Raw genomic sequence first — 21,080 nt, forward strand, 5'->3', positions numbered from 1 at the left:
CTGTGCTACAACAAACCATATGGTGCTTTTGAAAGGGCCTTTATAATTATGTTTTTAAAAATTCAGGGAGAACCCAAACTCTTCCTCTTTAAATGATTAAATTAGATGTTTGCTTTTTAATTATAGCAACTAATACCCCAAAGGAGATCTAAATTCAGGTGTAAACATGGAAGGAAATCAAGATTAGGGATGAAATATGAATTTAATGTACATAGAAGGAAAAAGGGTACCTGTTTTGATAACAGCCAGTAGCTTAATCAATTTTCTCAAAAAGACAATTTAAGATACCTAAAATTTTGTAAATAATAGCTAGCATTTACATATTGGTTTAAGTTTTGCAAAGCACTTTACCAATATTATCTCATTTTATCCTTCCAGCAACCCTAGGAGATAGATGCCATTATTATACTCATGGAGGCAAACAGAGGTTAAGTGATTTGCCCAGGGTCACATAGTGTCTGAGGCTGGATTTGAATTTAGATCTTTCTGACTCCAGTTCTAGCACTCCACTCACTATGATGATATATTTTTTTGACATGAAAGAGATTCCAGAACTGTCTACTTGCTTGCTTCAGTAGCCTATATGTGCTCTTGAAGTGTCCAGGTTCTAACAAGTACAAAATATCTTCATTCTGATCCAATTTATTAATTTTTCAAGAAGTGAGGCAATTCAATGTAATTTTGAAATTATTGAACTAAACTGAATAATAATTTTGAACATCAAACATTAAAGTGGTGCCCCCAAAATCTCTATAAAAACCCAAGTTTTGCGTAACTCAAATTGGAGGATGAATTTTCACCCAGCTTCTTTAAACTAAATATTGTAGGGGCAGCTAGGTGGTGCAGTGGATAAAGCACCAGCCCTGGATTCAGGAGGACCTGAGTTCAAATCCGGCCTCAGACACTTAACACTTACTAGCTGTGTGAGCCTGGGCAAGTCACTTAACCCCAATTGCCTTACCGAACCCCACCCCCAATTTAAATATTGTAAACTTTCTACGTAAAGTTAAATATGATTTCCTATGCTTTAATCCTTCAGGGATCTGTGATTTCATTAGGGTGAGTGCTCTTTCCATTAAAGTCCATCATTAGCTTTCTGCTTCTTAGTAGATTGTCTTAGTGATTCAACTGGAGGTTAGTTTCTTCATGACTTACTTGTTTACACTTAATCAAGCTGGTCTTCACACAACAGACACACACGTGTTTCCAGCACCATATTAAAAGCCTGCCAGAAAACGTTAGTGGTTCTCAAAACTTTTATTTAATTTTTTCTGGCACATTGAACTATTAATTTGGCAACATTCTGAAAGTCAGCTGACTACACTAGCCCAAACTGAGAACAGGCAATTTCTCTTCAATAAAGGCAGCTGTCTTTGTTAAATTGTTTGTAAGTTCAAGATCATATATATATATATATATATATATATATATATATACACACACACACACGTATACATATATAGTGTGAAGTGGTGTGCTAAGTACCAGAGATACAAAAAAAAGAGTGTTTGCCCAGCAGGAATCAAACTGACATCATTTGATTCCCAATCAAGCATTCTTTCCACTGTGCAACATTTTGTATATATAAAATGTCATTTCAAATCTCAAAGTAATGTATGTCATTAAATGATTCTTTGTATCTTCCCAGGACTGACATTCCTTTAGGATTTCCCACATGGGTGTAAATATGGTTTGGTTATTCCAAAGGGCCTTTCCCTGGCCACTGCTCCCCTATGTGTGTCTCATCCTATTAGAATGTAAGCTCTCTGAGGATAGGGACCATATTTGCTTTTTTATTTGCATCTGTAGTTGTTAGCACAGTGCTTGCTGTATAGTAAGCACTTAATTCTTTTTCATTCATTCATTCATTCAGAATAGGAATGAATATAATTATAATACAATGCAAATATAATACAATCTGAGGTTGGGGTGATTTTAATGCTTAACTCATTTGAGTCCTCACTTTCATTTGCTCATGTATGTATGTGTATATTTCATATATACATATATAAATATACACATACACACACACATACACACACACACACACACACACACACACACACACACACATATATATATATATATGGGGCAATGAGGGTTAAGTGACTTGCCCAGGGTCACACAGCTAGTAAGTGTCAAGTGTCTGAGGCTGGATTTGAACTCAGGTCCTCCTGAATCCAGGGCTGGTGTTTTATTCACTGCACCACCTGGCTGCCCCCTAGATCTTATATGTTTTAAGGTTAGTTGGAATAGGTGCTGACCCTGTACTTTTGTTCATATGGGGATGTCCCAGATGAGAAAATGCCCTTTATCAAGTGACGGTTGGTACCTTCTCCTCACCTTAGAGGAGTCTTGGAGCATGTGTTCTTAAACTGTTTTGGTGTCATAGACCCCTTTGGCATTCTAGAGAATCTCATGAATTCCTTCTTAGAATTATGTTTTTAAATGCAAGGAACCAATTATATTGAAATACAATTGTCAAAACACTTTTTTAAAAGTTCATGTAACCGGGGCAGCTAGGTGGCGCAGTGGATAAAGCACCGGCCCTGGAGTCGGGAGGACCTGAGTTCGGATCCGGCCTCAGACACTTAACACTTACTAGTTGTGTGACCTTAGGCAAGTCACTTGACCCCAACTGCCTCACTAAAAAAAAAAAAGTTCATGTAACCTAAGAAAGAACTCTTATATTTGAAAATTGCTTAGAGCCTTAGATATAGAATGATTTGCTCATGGGCACATAGCCAGTATGTGAAACTAGTGGAACTTGAATCCAAGTCTTCTTGGCTCTGAGACCAACTCATTACCCATCATGCCAAAACTGCCTCTACATAAGTTAGTTCATACATATAATAGGCAAGTTTTGTTTATTTTGTAGATAATAGATTTGAGATACTTCCTATGCTGGGTAAGTAAAATTTATATTATATTTATTTATATATCTTTATCTGAAATGTGAGTAACAGAATCCCCAGCTCCTGTACAAGTATTTGAGGTAACATGTATACTTGCTAGAGGACAGCCCTTATTTCACACCACATAAAATGCACCAAACGGTACTCACAGCCACCAGTTAATTGAACTTGGGGCAGCTAGGTGGCACAATAAATAGAGCACTGGCCCTGGAGTCAGGGGGACTCAAGTTCAAATCCAACCTAGGACGCTTGACACTATTAGCTGTGTGACCCTGGGCAAGTCACTTAACCCCTATTGCCTCAAACATCTGGGACCAGCTCCAGTTTTTCTGATCTATATCTTGCCACTGGACTCAGATGGCTCTGGAGGAGAAAGTGAGCCCTGCCTCACTTAAATCCAAGTCACTGCAAGTCATCACCTTACCTCCCAATGTCATGGTCCTCTTCGAGAATGAAGGACAAACAACAACAACAACAATGACTGAACTTAAGGAATCCTCAGTCTTGGAGACCCAATCAGGAGTTGTTTTTGTTCTTTCAATGAGGTACCGAGGCATCAGAGGTGACAGCCAAGACATCTCCATTGTGGAGGCTGGAGCTTTGATGACATAAAGGTGACTTCAGGACAGAGCAGTAGTTACAGAGGAATAGTACTAGCTGTGATTAATGCCTAGCGACCTGAAGAGACAAGTAGCTGCAGGAAAGTTATTTTAGCAACAATTCAGAGCATCTGTCCCTCCAGCCTCCCTGGAGGCCTTAGATGAAGAGGCAAGGAGTTGGAGTAGAATTGTTCTAGCGACAGCATAAGGCAGCTCTCCCTGCAGTGACCTCAGAATGTGTTGTCGCCCTCCCTCAAACCCTACTCAAGCAAGGGATTTGGGTTTTTCCTCCATAAAAAGGAGTGTGTTTGTGTGTGTGTGTGTGTGTGTGTGTTGTTGTTGTTGTTGTTTGACTGGTTGATAAGGGGTTAGACTTTTGTGGTATGGGTTTTCCTTTTATTTATTTTTACTATGTTTAATTAAATGCTTTATCAGGTAAGACCTACACTGGATGGTGGTTGAGTGAAATATATTTCCCCTATTTTGAGGCACAGAGCAGGGCCTAGTGAAGAACACATTCCTCTGTTGCTTTAGTTTTATATTAAAAAAAAATAACATTGAGTTACCTTGTTTCTACCTGTAGGACATTCCTTCTACTTTCTCTAACAATTCATTCTCTCCTATTTTTAGAGCTTGGGTAACCTGTTTTTCTAGAACCAAATTATATGTAATTGTTGTTAATGGCTTCTAAAAAATACTAATAACACCCTGCTATAAAGTAAACAAGCAAATCCGTTTTTAAAAGTCATTCGTTTGTTTATTCATCCATCAAATATTTATTTAAGAAATCTGTCTTAGGGATAGGGAGGGATGCACAGTTTAGAAAAGGCACCGTTCCTACCCCTAAGATGCTTACATTCTAGTACATACATAAGACACAAACACAGAACTGAATTGCTGGTTCAGCACAGATCCATTTGTAGGCATCTGACAGAGACAACAGGTAACTGTAAACAGTTATCTTCTCATTTTTCTCTTCCACCTCTTGACAAATAACCAAAGTAGTTCAAAAGTTGTCTGGCTAAAGAAACAAACTTATTGGAGTCTCTATTGTTTGACGTGAAAAAGTGATACAGAATGATTCAAACCACATTTAATTGAAAGTTAATTTGGGGGGGTCTTAATCTCAAGTTCATGACCTTTAGTTGTCACAAAGTACCCTTATTAGCTTGATTACACTTGGATTGACTTTGGATCAAATTTTCTGTAAGAAGCATGTGTTGATTTCGATCATGTTTCAGTTGACTTTGAATCGCTGAATGACAGATGACATGATTCTTGCCACTAGATACATATGCTTCAACCTTGTGCCTTATTTCGACATAGAAGGCTTTCCTGGTACAGTTAGTAGGATTAAGTTAGTCTAATACAGTTATCCTTAGCTTCCTGGAACAGATGTACTATGAAAAAACTGTCTATAAAACACATTTCTACGAATGAATTCTATAAGAATAAATCCTATTTTTTTCACATTGTCTCCTGTTATTAAAATCAGTCCTAAGATTGTCCACTTGAAAACCTCTGGCCGAGAGGAGGTTGCCAGCCCTGTGCTGTGTTGGGCAAGGTAACGTACTGGTACTGATCACTGTGAGACTTCTGAAGTACTTTCCCAGATCCAGGATTTCACTTCCAGCCATGACACCTTTTCTCCACATGAAATGTTTATAATGACACCAGATGTGTCTAGTTAATTTTATACGCTTAATAATTGGCACCACCATATGATTTGGGGGAAACTCTTTGGGCCTCACCAGTTCTGGGTGATTGTTTTCTGTTTGTCATTCATTCTTGAAGAGGACCATGACATCAGGGTGATACTGTAATGACTTGCACTGAATTGGATTTAAGTGAGGGAGGGCTGTGCAAGGTAACCACCTCACTCTCTCTTCCAGAGCCATCTGGGTGATTGGCAAGATATACATCAGGGCAACTGGAGATGGCCCCAGATGTCTAAGGCAATTGGGGTTAAGTGACTTGCCTAGGGTCACACAGCTAGAAATTGTCTGAGGTGAGATTTGAACTCAGGTTCTCCCGACTTCGGGGCCAGTGCTCTATCCACTGCGCCACCTAGCTGCTCCAAGGTGATTATTCAATTTCTTACTGGAAATAATTTATAATGCTGAACATTAAATAAGTCATGAGAGTCAGCATGGGATAGTGGAGAGTGTAGGCCTTGAAGTCAGGAAGACCTAGGTTTATATCGTGCTTCTGACACACACAGAGTTTGTAATCCTGGCCAACTCATTTAACTCAGTGCCCCAAACAACTCTCTAGGACTTTGAGTTGCAGAGAAGGTTCCAAACTATAATGATAAAGGGAGTTACCCTAACCCTCTACCAGTTCCCATCTCTAGGCTACATAAGTCAAGTAAAAAAAAAAATAAACCATCTTTAAGTTGAAGTATTTCACTGAAAAAAAAAATGCTCTCTTTCAAATTTTCCTAAGTTCAGACTGACTAAATATGTTTTCAAAATGATGAATTCTTGATCTAGAATTCACTATTCAGCTGCCATTAGACGCAAGAAAGTTTAAACTCAGAGGAAAGTTCTTAAGAACTTCCAAGCAACTAAAAAAAAAAAAAGGTGGCAGCAGGGTTTGGAATGTGATCTAATTGAAACAAAGCAACAACAAAAGACAACTTTGCAGTCAGCCATTTTTATAAAAAAAAATCATAATGGTGCATTGTAATTTTTGGCAGTCACTAAAAGGCCTTTCAGGAATGTAATATCCGTGATTAAATCTCTAACAAAGCGCGGGTATAATATCACCACCAATTTCTTCTTTGTGAAATATAAAAATCGACAGTGAAAATCCATGAGTACAAGGATTCTTTTTTTTTCTTCCCTTCATAAAGATTCTTTTATAAGTTCAGCCAGTCTCTGAAAAGCCTAAAATAAAAATGAAGAGATTGTCAGAGAGAGCTCTGTCCTAACTCTATAAGTTCAACCAGGAATGTTTCCTTCCTCCCCCTCCCCTGCTTTGCCCTCTCCCCCTCCCCTTTCTTCCCCTTCCCTTCTTTTCCTTTCCTTTCTCTACTGTCCCCTTCCTTTCCTTTTCTCCCCATGTTGGATATTATCTGGGTGCTAGGTAGCACACTGAATTTAGGAAGACCTGAGTTAGTAACTGTATGACCCTGGATGCCACTTAACCTCTCTTAGCTTCAGTCTCCTCATCTCTAAAATGGGGATGATGAAAGCACCTATCTCAGAGAGTCGTTGTAAGACTCAGATGAGAGAACGCTCACTCACTTGAGAGGTTTGCAAGCCTTTAAACGTGATTTTCCAATATGGCAAAGCCCTGTACAACTGCCAGCTGTTGTATTATACTGTTAGTGCCTCTGCTGTCCCCCTAACATCCTTAGCAACAAATGTGATGGCCAGGAATCTTCTGCCCTTTTATTTTTCAGGGGGCCCTATGCTATATCTGTGGCTTTTTCATATTAAATGTGGAGATAAAATTGTTTTAGGGGAAAGATATGCTTCCATAAACATGGATGAACAGCAAATTCTTCTGAGCTCAGATATGGCATCAATGAATAGAGGATCAAACACTTGTGATTTTCATATCTCAGAGTTTTAGAGAGTTGCCTCAGATTCAGGGAGGTGTAAGTGATTTGCTCAAGTTCTCACAGCCACCATGTAGCTATCAGAGCCAAGATTTGAACCCTCAGCTTCCTGGCTCAAAGGTCAGCCCACTATTCACGAGGCCATGTTGTCTCTCTTAAAGAGCCAGGATTGTTTCTTTGATTGTAAGACTTGAAGGTAAATGCCCAACTTGACGCATGACTAAAATATGACTATCAGATGCAAATCAATACAAGTTCTATTCCCTCTAGTTATTTTTCTATTATGTATTTATGTTTCATATTTACTAGGTTTACTGTATGAAAGTTACTGTATTTATTGAAGACAATCTCTTCATCTTTATCCTAGTTTTTTTGAGATTGGCTTAACTTATAAAAGGAACTACATTTTCCTTCACGGTGTCCTGGTAATTTGTCAACATTGCTCAACAGGCTGGGTAAATCTATCCATGGAGGTATATAATAAATGTTAACTCTAAATTTATTATCTCTCTCTCTCTCTCTCTCTCTCACACACACACACACACACACACACACACACACACACACACACAGTGGTGGGTGGGGAAGGATCCCTCCATGCACTAGGTTTACAGAGGGGAATAAGAGGCGTTTTTAGTTTCTCCACTTTGACTATCACCTCATGGGGAGGGTGGCCTTTGGGGAGCATCTGATTTCAGTCAGTTCTGGCCACTGAAATAGCAACAAAGATAACTGGACATACAATCTACTTGAGCTCCACACTCAAAACCTTTCTAGTTTAGCAGGAATGGCTGGGGCTGGAGCTCCACGGCTCTAGTCCTCAGGAACCCAAGGCAACCCTGACACCATAAAGAAGCACTGGAAGAGGACCTTAGTGGACAACATAGCTAATGTTTTCTGATCTCCCCAAACCAGTATAACCAGAAAGTACTCTGTACTTCATGTGGGTGTTTCATGTTATTCACACATGAACTAGTATTTTCATTTTGTCAGGAAACTAAGAAAATATCCAACTGGGCTATAAGTCCCAAACACATTTGTAACAAACAGGACTGAGGTACATCTATTTACTACAGAGCTGAGGTTAGTTACCTTTTTGGCGTGTCTTATGGACCCCTTTGTCAGTCTGGGAAAGTCTATAGGTTCCTTCTCAAAAGAATGTTTGTTGGCTGTTCCCAGTGGCCTTTGGGATCTTTCTATTTGCTTTGGAGATAAAACCTTCTATATGTGTTGCCTCCCCTGCCAATCAGGATGTGAGCTCCTTAAGGAACTGCCTTACTTGTATCTATTTGTGTCTCCAGTGCTTAGCAAAGTGTTTCGTGCAGATTAAACACTTAATAAATGCTTTATTCATTTATTCATTCATGTATATATAATGGAGGAAATGCTAAATTTTGGTTTGGAGATTTGTGAAAATAAAGATGTAATTTTTTTCCCCATCTAGTTCACAAACCCCCTGAAATCTATCTATAGATCCCTTGGGAGGGGATCCATGGACCCTAGGTTAAGAATGCCTGGTCTACTGAATAAACTGTACTCACCTGGTCCATTTGTTCTGGAGAAGACAGAGAGAAGGAAGCTCTGACATAGGAACTAGGCTTTGAGATATCAATACTGAATGCATCCCCAGGAACTAGTAATACCTAAAAGAGTAGATCTATGTTAATTTAAATGATTCAAATGAGTATAACCTTTTAAAAAGGGTTCTATTAGAAAAGCAACATTCTGGAGAAGATAGAAAGGTAAATTGGAGTTTCTAAGTGATAACAGTCTGATCTCAAATGCTTGGACCCCAAATCTCAAACTCTAAACATAATTTGAGGTTATTAAAAATCTCCAAGGAGTCATATTAGGAATTATTATGATCAATGAAAGCAATAAATGCCTACTAGCAAATCATGCTATGCTAGATACCATACGGAAGTGCCTTCCTTTCAGAATTTGTGATCTAAGATAAATACTGAAATGCACAGATCTTTTTAGGACATCAAGGTGAATGTCAGCAATCAAGTGGCTACACACATGGCCAAAAGAAGTACTTCCTGGTGAGTGAACAAACAAGGGGGTTGAGGGACCTGTCACTTCTTTTCCAGGTAAATGCTGAGGTGGGAACAGTTCAGGAACTGTTGGAATAACTGGAGGAAGCTTGAGTTGGAATGAGTTAGGTGCTCCACATTTAAGGTGTAATTTGAGCAGACTTGGAGGAGGAAATGGGATGAGTAGATGAATAAGGCATTAATGAAATTGGGCCAAGTGAAGAGGGAACATCTATATTACTCTAGAAAGAATATTCTATATTGTACATCACCACTTCCTACCCTCCCACTCTTTATTCAATTTGGCTTCCATCCCTAACCTGACCATGCAATTAGTGTAATGTAGTAGAGAGCAAGCTGGATTTGCAGTCAGGAGGACCAGAATTCAAATTCTACTTTTGACATTTACTAGCTATCTGGTCATGGACAAGGCACTGAACATCACTCACATCTCAACAGTTCTAGGTGCCTCCCCTGTAAAAATGAAGTTGTATCTGATGTCGTACAATGCCTCTTCTAACTCTAAATTGACATCTTATGGTCTTCTACCAATAATCAACCAATGGTCAAATCCAAGTATCATTGCCCTTGAGTTGTCTGCTTCAGGTAGCACCATTTGGCATCTCTTCCTTCTTGAAACTGTCACTCCTTAGTTTCTATGATGCTACATCATCCTGGTTCTCCTAATTTTACCTCCTCATTTATCTCCTTCTCTCTCGACCTTCTCTTTGTTCTTTCATTCCCTAAAGGATCATAGATCATAGACTTAGGCTTCAAAGGGGCCTCAGAGATCATTAAGTGCAACTTCCTTCTTTTATATTTAATGAAACCAAAATCTAGAGATGTGACTTGCTAAGGGTCTTATTAGTTAGTAAATGTTCAAGGTAGGATTGGAACCAATGTCTTTTTGACTCCATGTCTATTAGTCTACATACTTTCCTACATGCAACTCAAAGCATTTAATAATATGATTGAGCAGTAACTGTTTTAGAATTTATGACCATAAAGTTGGGGGGAAATGGGAAATTTTAAGGTCACTTGAATAAAGGATTTAAATTTTTTGTTGAGATGATAATGATTATGATTTTTTACCTCTTTCTGCAAGGCCTTTTCCATAATCAGCTGTTTTGTATTAGAAATACCTTTAATCTTAATCCACAAAAACATTCCAGCATCGGGGATATGCCATTCTGCCAAACCTAGAAATAAAGGAGGGAGGTTAAATATCTTTATTATCTGCAATGATGGTATCGGGGAACCTACTTGATGACGCAAATACTTACCTAATTAACATGTTATCTTGCTCCCCAAAGTTATCCCCCCAAATATAACATCTAAAACATAATTTTCAAAATTCTGATAAATGACACCCCAGATTTCACTTCAGTCAGTGTTTAAATCATCTTGTGTGAGTCCATTATCCAGAACGAACAATTAAACCATTTGGGTCTTTTATTAGTTCATTTGTTTTTTTAAAATAATTATTAGTACAAATAGTTGTGGGATGAAAAAAATTTCCATTAAAAAAATGACTCTTGCAAAAAAGAAAATCTTGGCCTTCATGAAAATGTGTTGTGCTTTCTTTTCTCCTACGCCTGTCATTCAGACTTATCAGAGCAACATCATTATTGTTGTCAAGCAGAAAAGACTTCTGTTATTATCAAGATTTCCCTGGGGACTTTTGGTTCCCTCAAGTTTAGGGCTTAACTATAATTGAGAGAAAGGTTTTTTTTTTTTAATATAAGTGCACCATAGATGGTCATGTCAGTCACTCATTCAACCCAACCTCTTGTTGGGAAATGTGACTTAAATGATATTTTAATGACATACCAACAAAGATTAGCAGACATACATACTCATTTAATGTTTGACATAAAATGTAAATAGGCTAGCAGGATTTAAATTACTTTGGAATGAAAGTTCTCAACAGGTGATTTAGATTGGACTGTTGCCTGAGGTGTCAGGAAGTGAGTGGTACAAACTACTTCTAAAAAGGGTTGTTGCTACTTAAAGTAGAAGCTACTTCTTTAACCTCAAGGTCATAGATTCTCACAGCTGGGTGGGGCCTGTGGGGTGGGAGATGTTTACTTTAACCCCACAGAATCTTAGACTTTCATAGCTGGAAATACCTCAGAGGTCCCCTAGTCCAACCTGTATCACTGCAACATCATCAACAAAGGGTTATGCAGACTTTGCTAAGACTTCCCAAAAGGAGAGAAGACACAGCACCTTAGATGCAGCCAATTTTCCTTCTTTCCAGCTCTAATTGTTGTTTCCTTAAATCAAGTCTAAATTTGTCCCTACAAATTCTACCAACTGTTCCTAGTTCTGCTGCTCTCTGAGGCCATGTATAATGAATCTGGTCCCTCTTCCTCCTAATAGCTTTTTAAATACTTGAGATAACTATCATGTCCCCACTACATCTGCTCTCCAGGGTAAACTTTAGCTGATCCCTGTAGAACTCGCTTTAGAGGCCATTCACCATCCCAGCTGCCCTCTTCTGGATGGCTCTGTAATTCTGGTGGCACTACAGGTAATGAAGGCCCTTCCTATAATGGGGTGACCAGATCCAAACCCAATATCCTACACGTAGTCTCAGTGGGGCAGAGCACAAAGGGATTGTTACCACTCTAGTCTTGGACACCTCACTTTCCGTCCTCTGATAATTACCAGAGTCAATTGCTCTTTTTCATATGCCATCTTCTACTAAAAGTAATGAAAAAGAAACCCCCAAATTCTAGCAATAGACATTAAACATAATTTTTAAAAAGGACAACCTGTGGGTCTATTTAAATTTTAGTGAACATCCCAGATATCTCCTTAGACTAATAAATAATAGTAAAGAAAATGTAATTTTAAAAAACAAAACTAGAAAAATCTTAGTAAATGAAAAATGAAGCACAAAAGGATGGGATTGTGATGGATATTTGTTCTTTATTAATTTTCAGATAATTTTGAGGAAAAGACATTTTGTAGTTGAGGCTCTTGCTGACCTTTTTGTTTGGGCCTACAATTATTAATGATTGGTAATGGGGCTCAGTCCAATGGGGGTAGTTATTGTTTATTTCTAAGGACTTGAGACACAATCCACTGACCTTTGAGCCACTTGTCTGCTGCTGCCAACATGGCATCCCGCTGCTGCTTATAGAAGGCTATCACCCTAGAAGCCAAAAGCCAACAAGAAAAAGTCAGAACATTCTTAGAAAAGGTTACTAACAGGTCTCTGGAGCACAGTTCATAAGAAATTACTCTGGTTTCCCGGCTTCAAAAAGCATGAAGTGCTTGGTAAAAGAAGATAATAAACCTATTTGTCTATGGAATAGCCCCAAATGATGAAGGGAAGAGTATAAACACATGAACCCTGAAAGCAGGGTCACGTTAGAAGCAGCAGAATCAATCACTAGTAGGGGAAGGACGAAAACTAGATTATGTTCTCAGGCCCATAACTAGTGACATGAAAGACTTAGAAACCAGGTCTACATAAACAAAGTAATTACCCTGATTATTCAAACAGTCTGTCTCCTCAGCCCCACTTCTCTATGCTGTTTTTATGGAAATTTCAGTATGTATAGCACTCATAGCCAAAAAAGAGTGTGCCCCCAAATTCTAACGACATTTTAAGCTACTGAAGCTATTATCTTCCACATATCCAGGGGTGAGAGTCTATCATCCTTTGGTTGTTAAGAGTTTTTAGGTAAGCATGTGAGAACCTGGTATTAGATGCTACCTTTGAGACTGTTCATGGAAAATCTGTATATAATTATTCCAACAAGTGACACTTTTTAAATGCTTTTATGATCTTATTATGACAAACAGTATAGAGTAGTGGAGAGAGGAGGTCAGGAAAACTTGAGTCCAGGTCTCACCACTGACATACACCTGCTAGGTGACTGACCCTGGACAAGTCATTAAAACGTTTGGTGCCCCAGGTGACTCTCTAAGATGAGGGGTTTCTGGACTAGAAGTTCCTCATACTGAACAATTCACAGGCCAAGGTCAAAAACATACAACCAAAAACCCCCAAAATTGTCCCAGTTTTTTGGTAGCATTTTAATGAGACAAAGTGATAGGAAATGTCATGGGTAGTAATCCTTAGAATGAACATCTGCTCCATTATTAAATCTCTGAATTATTTTGGCCACCCTCTCTATATACAAAAAGGAAGAACAAAAACAAGAAATTCCATAGAGGTGTTGAAAGACATATAGAGATATGAAGCAACTTCCATGTTACCCCAACCCCTATGATAGGAGCAAACATTCAACAACATCCATTAGAATCACCACCCAAATGGAAACATCTCATTATAAGCACTGAGCTCTTGGGCTCACAAACCTCTTAACAAAAATGTCTATACCTATCTGTGTGTTTCAGGAATCCCTCTTCTCCCCACTGTTGAAGAAGCTGGGCTATCAGCAGCTAAAAGAGAGAAAACAATCATTAGGGTCATGGCTTATTCCCCTAAAAGTGCCTGACACATAGTAGGCACTTATATGCTTATTGACTAACTGACTAAAATTAGCCTATTCTCCACTGTGAAAGGACTGTTTACATTTTTTTCAATTGGCTCAATGTAAAAATGGCTGTTAATCATCTTTAGTGAGCTCTGGTTCTGCAGTTTCTCAGATCCATTCTACCCTGACCCAGAGCTCACTGTAGCAATTCAAGCCCTAAGTACCTGAATTGACAGGTGAAACATTTAATATTGGATCAAAGAAAAAGAAGTAGCTTTATTCCTTTTAATTTATTTTTTTTCTTGAAAAGTGAAATTCATAGCTACACCATTTACACTTAGAAATATTGTAGCATTTATAGCTGGAAGGTCTCTTATAGGTAATTGAGTATGATCCTGTCATTTCACACATCAGGAAACTTAAGCCTAGAGAGGACAGGACACTTGTGCAAGGTCATACAGATAGCAAATAGCAGAGACAATATCTAAGACCCAGGTCCTTTGACTCCAGATCAAGGGCCTCTTCCAGGCTTGATGATAGAACTTTTTTTGAGATGAGGATGAGGAAAGATGTCAAGATTGCTGACAACAAAAATATTTAACCTAATCATGTTACTATCCATGCTAACACAGGGAAATAATGCCTGAGAAGAAACCACTTGAACTTGGGGGGCAGATGGAAAAAATCTATTTTTTTGGAAATGGCCAATGTGGGAATTTCCTTTGCTTGCCTATGTGTATCTGTTGTGATTTTTTCCCCTTTCTTTTTCTGTTTTTTTGTTTTTGTTTTTTGGTAAGGCAATTGGGGTTAAGTGACTTGCCCAGGGTCACACAGCTAGTAAGTGTTAAGTGTCTGAGGCCAGATTTGAACTCAGGTCCTCCTGAATCCAGGGCCAGTGCTCTATCCACTGCACCACCTAGCTTCCCTCCCTTTCTTTTTCAATGGGAGGTCAGAGGTGGGAGGAAGAGAAAATAGATTTTAATTTTAAAAATAACTAAACTAAATTGAAAACAAAGAAAAGTCAAATGAGATCATAAGTAAAATGAGGTCTTGCCTCATTTGTATGGAGTAGATTTGGAAGGGAGGGGGCTTGGAGAGCCTCTGTGATAGAGAGGGCTGCTCCACGGCTAGGAGCAGTCCCACAGCTCCCCATTTCAATTCAATCAATCTTGTGTGTGACTCCTACACAGGGTTAGGTGTGATGGAGATGCAAAGTTATCACAGAAAACCTTCATAGAGCTTATTAGTAGGGGTATATGATGCACAATTAAGTGTAAATCCAAATAACAGATGCTAAGTACATTAGAGAGAAGCAAAACAAAGTACAAAGTCATAGGGGGCAACCTCTATCTGCAAGGCCCTCTTTTCTATCTTCCTATTCTGTTGTTTCTAATCATGCTCATTGCTCTAGAACTCATTTTTTTTCTCCCTTTCTCTGATCTTCTTGGCGCAGCAAAGAACATGATAGGCATGGAGTATTTAAAGGGAACTTAGTCACCATCTTGTCCAAGCCATTCAGGAGAGGAACCCTCATTATAATCTGTCTGATAAGCAGTCATTCATCCTTGCCTTGAAGACATCCAAGTAAAGGACACCTCCCACCTCTCAAGGAAGCTCACCCTACTTTTGGACAGCTCCAATGGTCAGGAAACTTTCTGATGTGAAGCCTAAATTGCTCTCTGTCACATCCACCCATGGTTCCTGGTCTTACATTCCGAGAGGAGACTAAGTCTAGTCCTTTCAACTTGCACATGGCTTTGGTGTCTGCTCTCCCCCAGGGCTTGTTTTCTCCCAGTTGCTTCACCTCCCGTGACATGGATTTAAGGCTCTTCACTATCCTGGTTGCTCTCCTCCAGCTACTCTCCAGCTTATCCATGTCCTTCTTAAATCATGGTACCCAGAGCTGAAATTCCTTAGCACATATCGGTGCTAAGGAGTCATACATCTATTTCCCAGGAATGGTCTATTGGACTGTTTGCTTGAGTGAGATCCTCAGAATTACTTTCCACTGTTGTATGGGTCATGGAAGAGAAGTGGAGTTGTTCTGGTAAGCTCATTATGATAATGAAAAATTCCTGACTTTTTAGGTCATCTCCATGGAGAATATGAGAAATTGACAGTAATTAACAATCTAGCTGAGACATGTGTGGGCTGGTCATGGATTCCTCCAATTCAATTTGATAAACATGTATTTAGGATTTATTAATAAAAAAGATGGAAACCAATGATTCAAGAGCTAGAACTCATATATAAATAAGTCAATCAATCAACATTTATTAAGAGCCTGGTATGTGCTAGGCATTGTGCTAGGTTCTGGGGATAAAAAAAAAAAGCAAAAGACAGTCCTTGGTCTCAAGGAGCTTATAATCTGATAATGGGGAAAATAACATGCAAACAAATAAATAAAAAGCAAGCTATATTCAGGATAAGTAGGAAATAATGAACAGAGGGAAGGCACTGGAATTAAGAGGAATTAACTTTCTCTAGCATCCTTGCCTCAGACTGGACTTACACTGTGGCCTTCAAGTGATCATCACACCTGAGCCTGCAGAGAGTGACTCACATCATCCTTAGACAGGAAGAGGGAGATAGATTGAAAAGCAGCTCTGGAAACCTCTACTTGAGTGAAATCATACAAGGTGGTTATTGTTAATAGAAGGGTCCAAGAAATGTTAAATGTCAACAAATTTCACCCATTTTCTTTCTTTTCCTTTTCCTACCTTGCTACTCTTTTAAAAAATGTGTTATGCCATTCATTCAGGGATGTCTTGACCTTAGGCAAGTCACAACCTCTATTCCTCACTTTCCTAAGCTAGAATGGGGAAAATATAAATTGTAATTTAGGGGTTTGAAGATCACATGGATTCAAACTCTTTGTAGACTCTAAAGTGCTACATTTCAGCTGTTATTACCATTACTATTGCTTTGTCTCATATATAATGCCTACCACCTAGAACAATATTAACATGTAATAGACATTAAGTGATCATTTGATTGGCTTTGACAAGTGGTGTACCTTTGGAAGTGATGACCCAAATCAGAAGGTCTAGATATTATTTAAGCAGACTGGATATATTTTATAAAAAATGATGTAAAAATGTGTAAGGAACATCTTAATGTTATAAAAGTGGAAAACTTCCTTTTGCAATGTAGAGAAATATGCAAAGATCCCACACTAGCATGGTATCAGAGGACACAGATTTGAAAAGTGGTTCTGCCACTCACCATCTGTGTGTCTCAATCACTATGGACCTCAGTTTCCTCACCTGTAAAATGAGAAAGTTGAACTGGATAACCTCTAAAGTCCCTTCCAGCCCTAGATCCACAATCCTCTTGTCTCTTCAATCTACATTTTTCAGGATTGTTTTTCTCTCTAATGGTGTGTTTTGGTTTGTGACCCTGGAATGGCTGCAATAAGGATGTCATGAAACTCAGGATAAAAACCAACCCTAATTTCCTTTATTTAAAAAAATATATGTGCCTAATATGGCATTCTTAGGAGGAAGGTAGGAGCATAAGCCTGTGTGATTAAATAAAATAAATGGGGAGATACCACAATTACAAAACTACTTAAGATTCAAAGACAGAAAGAACCTGAAGCTATGTTGTTTCAGATTTAATTCAAAATGGTCTCTTCACTATGCTTTGTTTCTCCTTTAGATCCTATATCTTAATTAAGATCTTGCAATTAATTAATTGGCCTGAGAGAAGAGACTATTTTAGAATGGTGTTTGGGCTGTAAAGGACCACAGGGATCAGCTAGTCCATCCCCTTCTTTTTAAAGATAAAGGAACAGGGCTACTATGATTGAGTGATTGATGCACACATAACACTTGTCAAGTCAGCAAGAAAGCTTCACAAAGATGGTCTCCTTGGAGTTTCATGACAACTCCGTGAAGTAGGCACAATAGCCATCATCACCTGCATTCCATTTATTTATTTGCAGGGCATGGTGACTTGCCTAGGGTCACACAGCTGATGTCAAATGTCTGAGGCTGGATTTGAACTTAGGTTCTCCTGAATCCAGGGCCGGTACTTTATGTGCTGTGCCACCTAGCTACCCCTATCACCTGTATTTTATAAATGACAAAACTGAGACTCAGAGCTATTAAATGACTCGCCCATGGTTACACATGGGCAAACTAGTAAATGTCAGAGGTGGTATTTCAACTGAGGGCTTCATAACTCCACAGCAATCCACTACCCCATGTTACCTTCACTTCCTCAAGATCACATGGCTTACAAGTGGTAGGGCAGGGGCTAGAACCCAAACATTCTCAGGTGGACAAGGGCCCTTCTTGGAACCCCTCCTCCCTGTCCCTACCACTCTGCTTTATTTTCTTTTTCTTTCTTTCTTTCTTTCTTTCTTTCTTTTTTTTTTTTTTGGTGAGGCAATTGGGTGACTTGCCCAGGGTCACACAGCTAGTAAGTGTTAAGTGTCTAAGGCTGGATTTGAACTTAGGTCCTCCTGAATCCAGGGCCAGTTCTCTATCTACTGTTCCACCTAGCTGCCCCTGCTTTATTTTCAAAACATCTGTTTTCCACGTTCATCATGTAAAGATGTTCCATTTAGCCAATGGTTCCTTACCTGTGTAAAAGTGCTGGTGTGCATCGTTGAAACTTGTGTGTGCAAAACAATTTGATCAATCAGAGGTTTGGGGCCAGTTATAAAACCTATTCTCAACCTGGGAAATATAGAAAAACTATTACACAAGGGACAAAAATAACAGTGATTCACTAGCTACTAAAATTCCTTTAGAAGGCCCATTTCGACTCTAAGGCCACACAGTGTCTTCAAGGGTGTGGATTCTACTAGAAGTGTAAAGCATCCTAATCATTTTATTTCACTTCTCATTGGAAGTGTGAATTTAAATTTAAATATAAATTTTTAATGAATAGTTAAACTATGACCCCGCAATTCTAGAAGAAGTGCATCAAATATATATGAAACTGAAAAATCTAGCAGCTAAACTATTCCACAGACTGAGTTTTATCAATTTTTCTCAACGATTTAAAAACAATTAAGAGCCAAATGTCTTTGAAAAATGGAGGCTCATTAAGGAAGAAAAGGTAGATATTAATAATCGGCTCCCAAAGTTGGCATTTCCATTCTCAGGGCATTTTATTAAGATAAGTGGATTATAAAATGTGCAAAGGAAAAGAATAGCATTTTCAGGGTTGACTTTTCTAAAATGAAAAATCTGATCAGGTTTCATAAGCCTCTTTCTTTTCTTATTTCAGGGTGACTAAAAAATCAATGTGGCCACAGGGCTTGGGCTACATTAAGACAGGTTCATAGATTTCACTGATAACAATAAATAATAGCCAGCATTTATATAGCACCTACTATATGCCAGGAACTGTACCTTAGCACTTTACAGATATTATTTCATTTGAGTCTTTACCAATCGGGGAAGTAGGTGCTATTATTATCCTCTCTTTACAATTGGGGAAACAAACGTTGAGCATCAAAGGTCACAAACATTGAGTGCCTGAGGCTGGATTTGAATTCATATCTTCCTGACCCCAGGCCATGGGCTCTCTTTACTGTGCCTCCTAGCTGCTGGTACATGTATTTTCCTCTATCAAACAATGGTAGTTCCAACATGCATATTATCTGCAAAATGATCTTACCCTGACGACAGAATTTTTGAGAAAGAATCTGTTCTGATGACACGACCATCAGTGTCCATAGAAAGAAATGTTGGTGCCCAAGGCTGAAAAACAAAACCAAAAGTGATTATGAGATTGTAAGAGGCTCCAGATAAGTACTTTCTATAAGTTAATATTTTTTTTTTCTTCTGAAATAGTAAGAGAGGGGCATGGTAGGATGGGATTCCTATAATTCCATTTTCATTAGCTTGGCCCCTGCTGTGAAAGAGAAATTCGACTTCATGTGATCTTGTAAATACTTGGCCTTATTCATGGCTTCTTTAGCAAAATACTATATGTACAGAGGTGAGCCTGAGCAAAAGCTCCAGTTGTAGATGAAACACAAGTTTTATGACCTTTGAGGAAACTCGCAATGTCTCTCAGCCCACAAGAGAGTATCAGGTGAATACAAAGGACTATAGGACAAGTTGGAAATGAAGAACAGTGGGTATGTACAAAGTAAGGAAGAGTTGGCTAGACAAATAAAACAAGGAAGAAGGAAACTAGAATTGGCATAGTTCATAGAATGGTCCTGACTACCCTAACTGGATGTGAAAGATGAAGTCCACAGTCACAATGAGAACAAAAAGGAGATGAGCAAAGGGAGCCATGCATAGACAAACCTTAGGGAGAAATAACACATATTTACATAGTGCTTTAAGGTCTTCGAAGCACTTTCTGCACAATAACCCAGTGAAGTATGTAGTGAGCATATTATTACTACCATTTTACAGATGAGAAAGCAACTTGAGGATCACAGCTAGTAAGCATGAGCATAAGTTAATTTGTTAGCTTGAAGGAATGTACAAAATAAAATAGAAGATGAAAATATAAAATAAGTATACATTTCCTTCCTTCGTTCCTTCGTTCCTTCGTTCCTTCGTTCCTTCGTTCCTTCGTTCCTTCGTTCCTTCCTTCCTTCCTTCCTTCCTTCCTTCCTTCCTTCCTTCCTTCTTTTCCTCTTCCTCCTCCTCCTCCTCCTTCTTTCTCCTCCTCTTCGTCTCTCTCTTTCTCTTTACCAGTGTGCCTATGTTGAGCTATAGAATACCTATATAATGTGGAGCTCTTGCTAAACTTTGTTTCCTGATGACTGTCACTATTTTAACTCCTGCCACTCCTTACTGCTTAAAAACAACAATAACAACAAGAACAACTATGAGTTTGGGCGAAATAACAATAACTAGCATTTATATAGCACCTTAAAGTTTGCAAAGCTTTGTACAGATATTAATTCATATAAAAACCTTATAAAGTAGGTATTATTATCCTCGTTCTCACCGAAGTCACCTCTAGAGTTCTGAGAACTTCTGTGACTACATTGGTAGTGAAAATCAATAGCAATTACTTGCTTAGACAAGCCCTTTCTCACTTTTGTTGTGCCATTTACATTATGATATTTTTGAATAATGACCTTATCCAGGGAGTTGTAGTCTTCCAAAGTCACAAAAGTTTAAGTTCTTATCATTGTGACTAATCATCTCCATCACTTCAATCTTTCCTTAATCAGAGGTCCTTATTATCTTCCTTATTGCTAGCCATAAAAACCGTCTTCATAATTAGACACCTGGCTTTTGATGCCATCTCTGGAGGTAGCTCTCTTTGGTTCAATAACTCTGCCATTAATCTTTTGTGATTTGCATTCATGGCTGCAACTACCTCCTCTATTGTGGTAGAGATGTCAAAATCTAAGTCCCTGGAGTATGGAGATTACCACACACTCTATGAGTGTGTATGCCTCTGCTCAAATTGGGTTCTGTTGTTTCTGAAACTCAAGCCCATGATTAAGAGCTTCGGGTACCTTAGGGGACTCTGACTTTGACATGGCAATGAAGAGCTGTGGCCTTTGGAGCTAATTAATC

General features: G+C 38.7%; 1 protein-coding gene and 1 long non-coding RNA gene across 7 annotated transcripts in view; one reads left to right on the forward strand and one right to left on the reverse strand.

The window, feature by feature from the left end:
- LOC122732623 overlaps nt 1-21,080 on the forward strand; it is an 85,382-nt gene that overhangs the window by 44,966 nt on the left and 19,336 nt on the right. The window lies entirely within an intron of this gene.
- AADAT (aminoadipate aminotransferase) overlaps nt 5,482-21,080 on the reverse strand; it is a 40,154-nt gene continuing 24,555 nt past the window's right edge. For all 6 annotated transcript variants that reach the window (XM_043972890.1, XM_043972892.1, XM_043972891.1 and 3 more), the window contains exons 8-14: nt 19,204-19,286; nt 18,158-18,254; nt 13,473-13,534; nt 12,211-12,275; nt 10,208-10,314; nt 8,621-8,722; nt 5,482-6,402 (exon numbers count right to left, since the gene is read on the reverse strand). In XM_043972890.1, coding sequence (XP_043828825.1) covers nt 6,361-6,402; nt 8,621-8,722; nt 10,208-10,314; nt 12,211-12,275; nt 13,473-13,534; nt 18,158-18,254; nt 19,204-19,286 — 558 coding nt within the window. In that variant the 3' untranslated portion in view covers nt 5,482-6,360. The remainder of the gene's footprint in view (nt 6,403-8,620; nt 8,723-10,207; nt 10,315-12,210; nt 12,276-13,472; nt 13,535-18,157; nt 18,255-19,203; nt 19,287-21,080) is intronic.

This window comes from Dromiciops gliroides, chromosome 6, assembly GCF_019393635.1.
Source record: "Dromiciops gliroides isolate mDroGli1 chromosome 6, mDroGli1.pri, whole genome shotgun sequence".
NCBI classification, from domain to species: domain Eukaryota; kingdom Metazoa; phylum Chordata; class Mammalia; order Microbiotheria; family Microbiotheriidae; genus Dromiciops; species Dromiciops gliroides.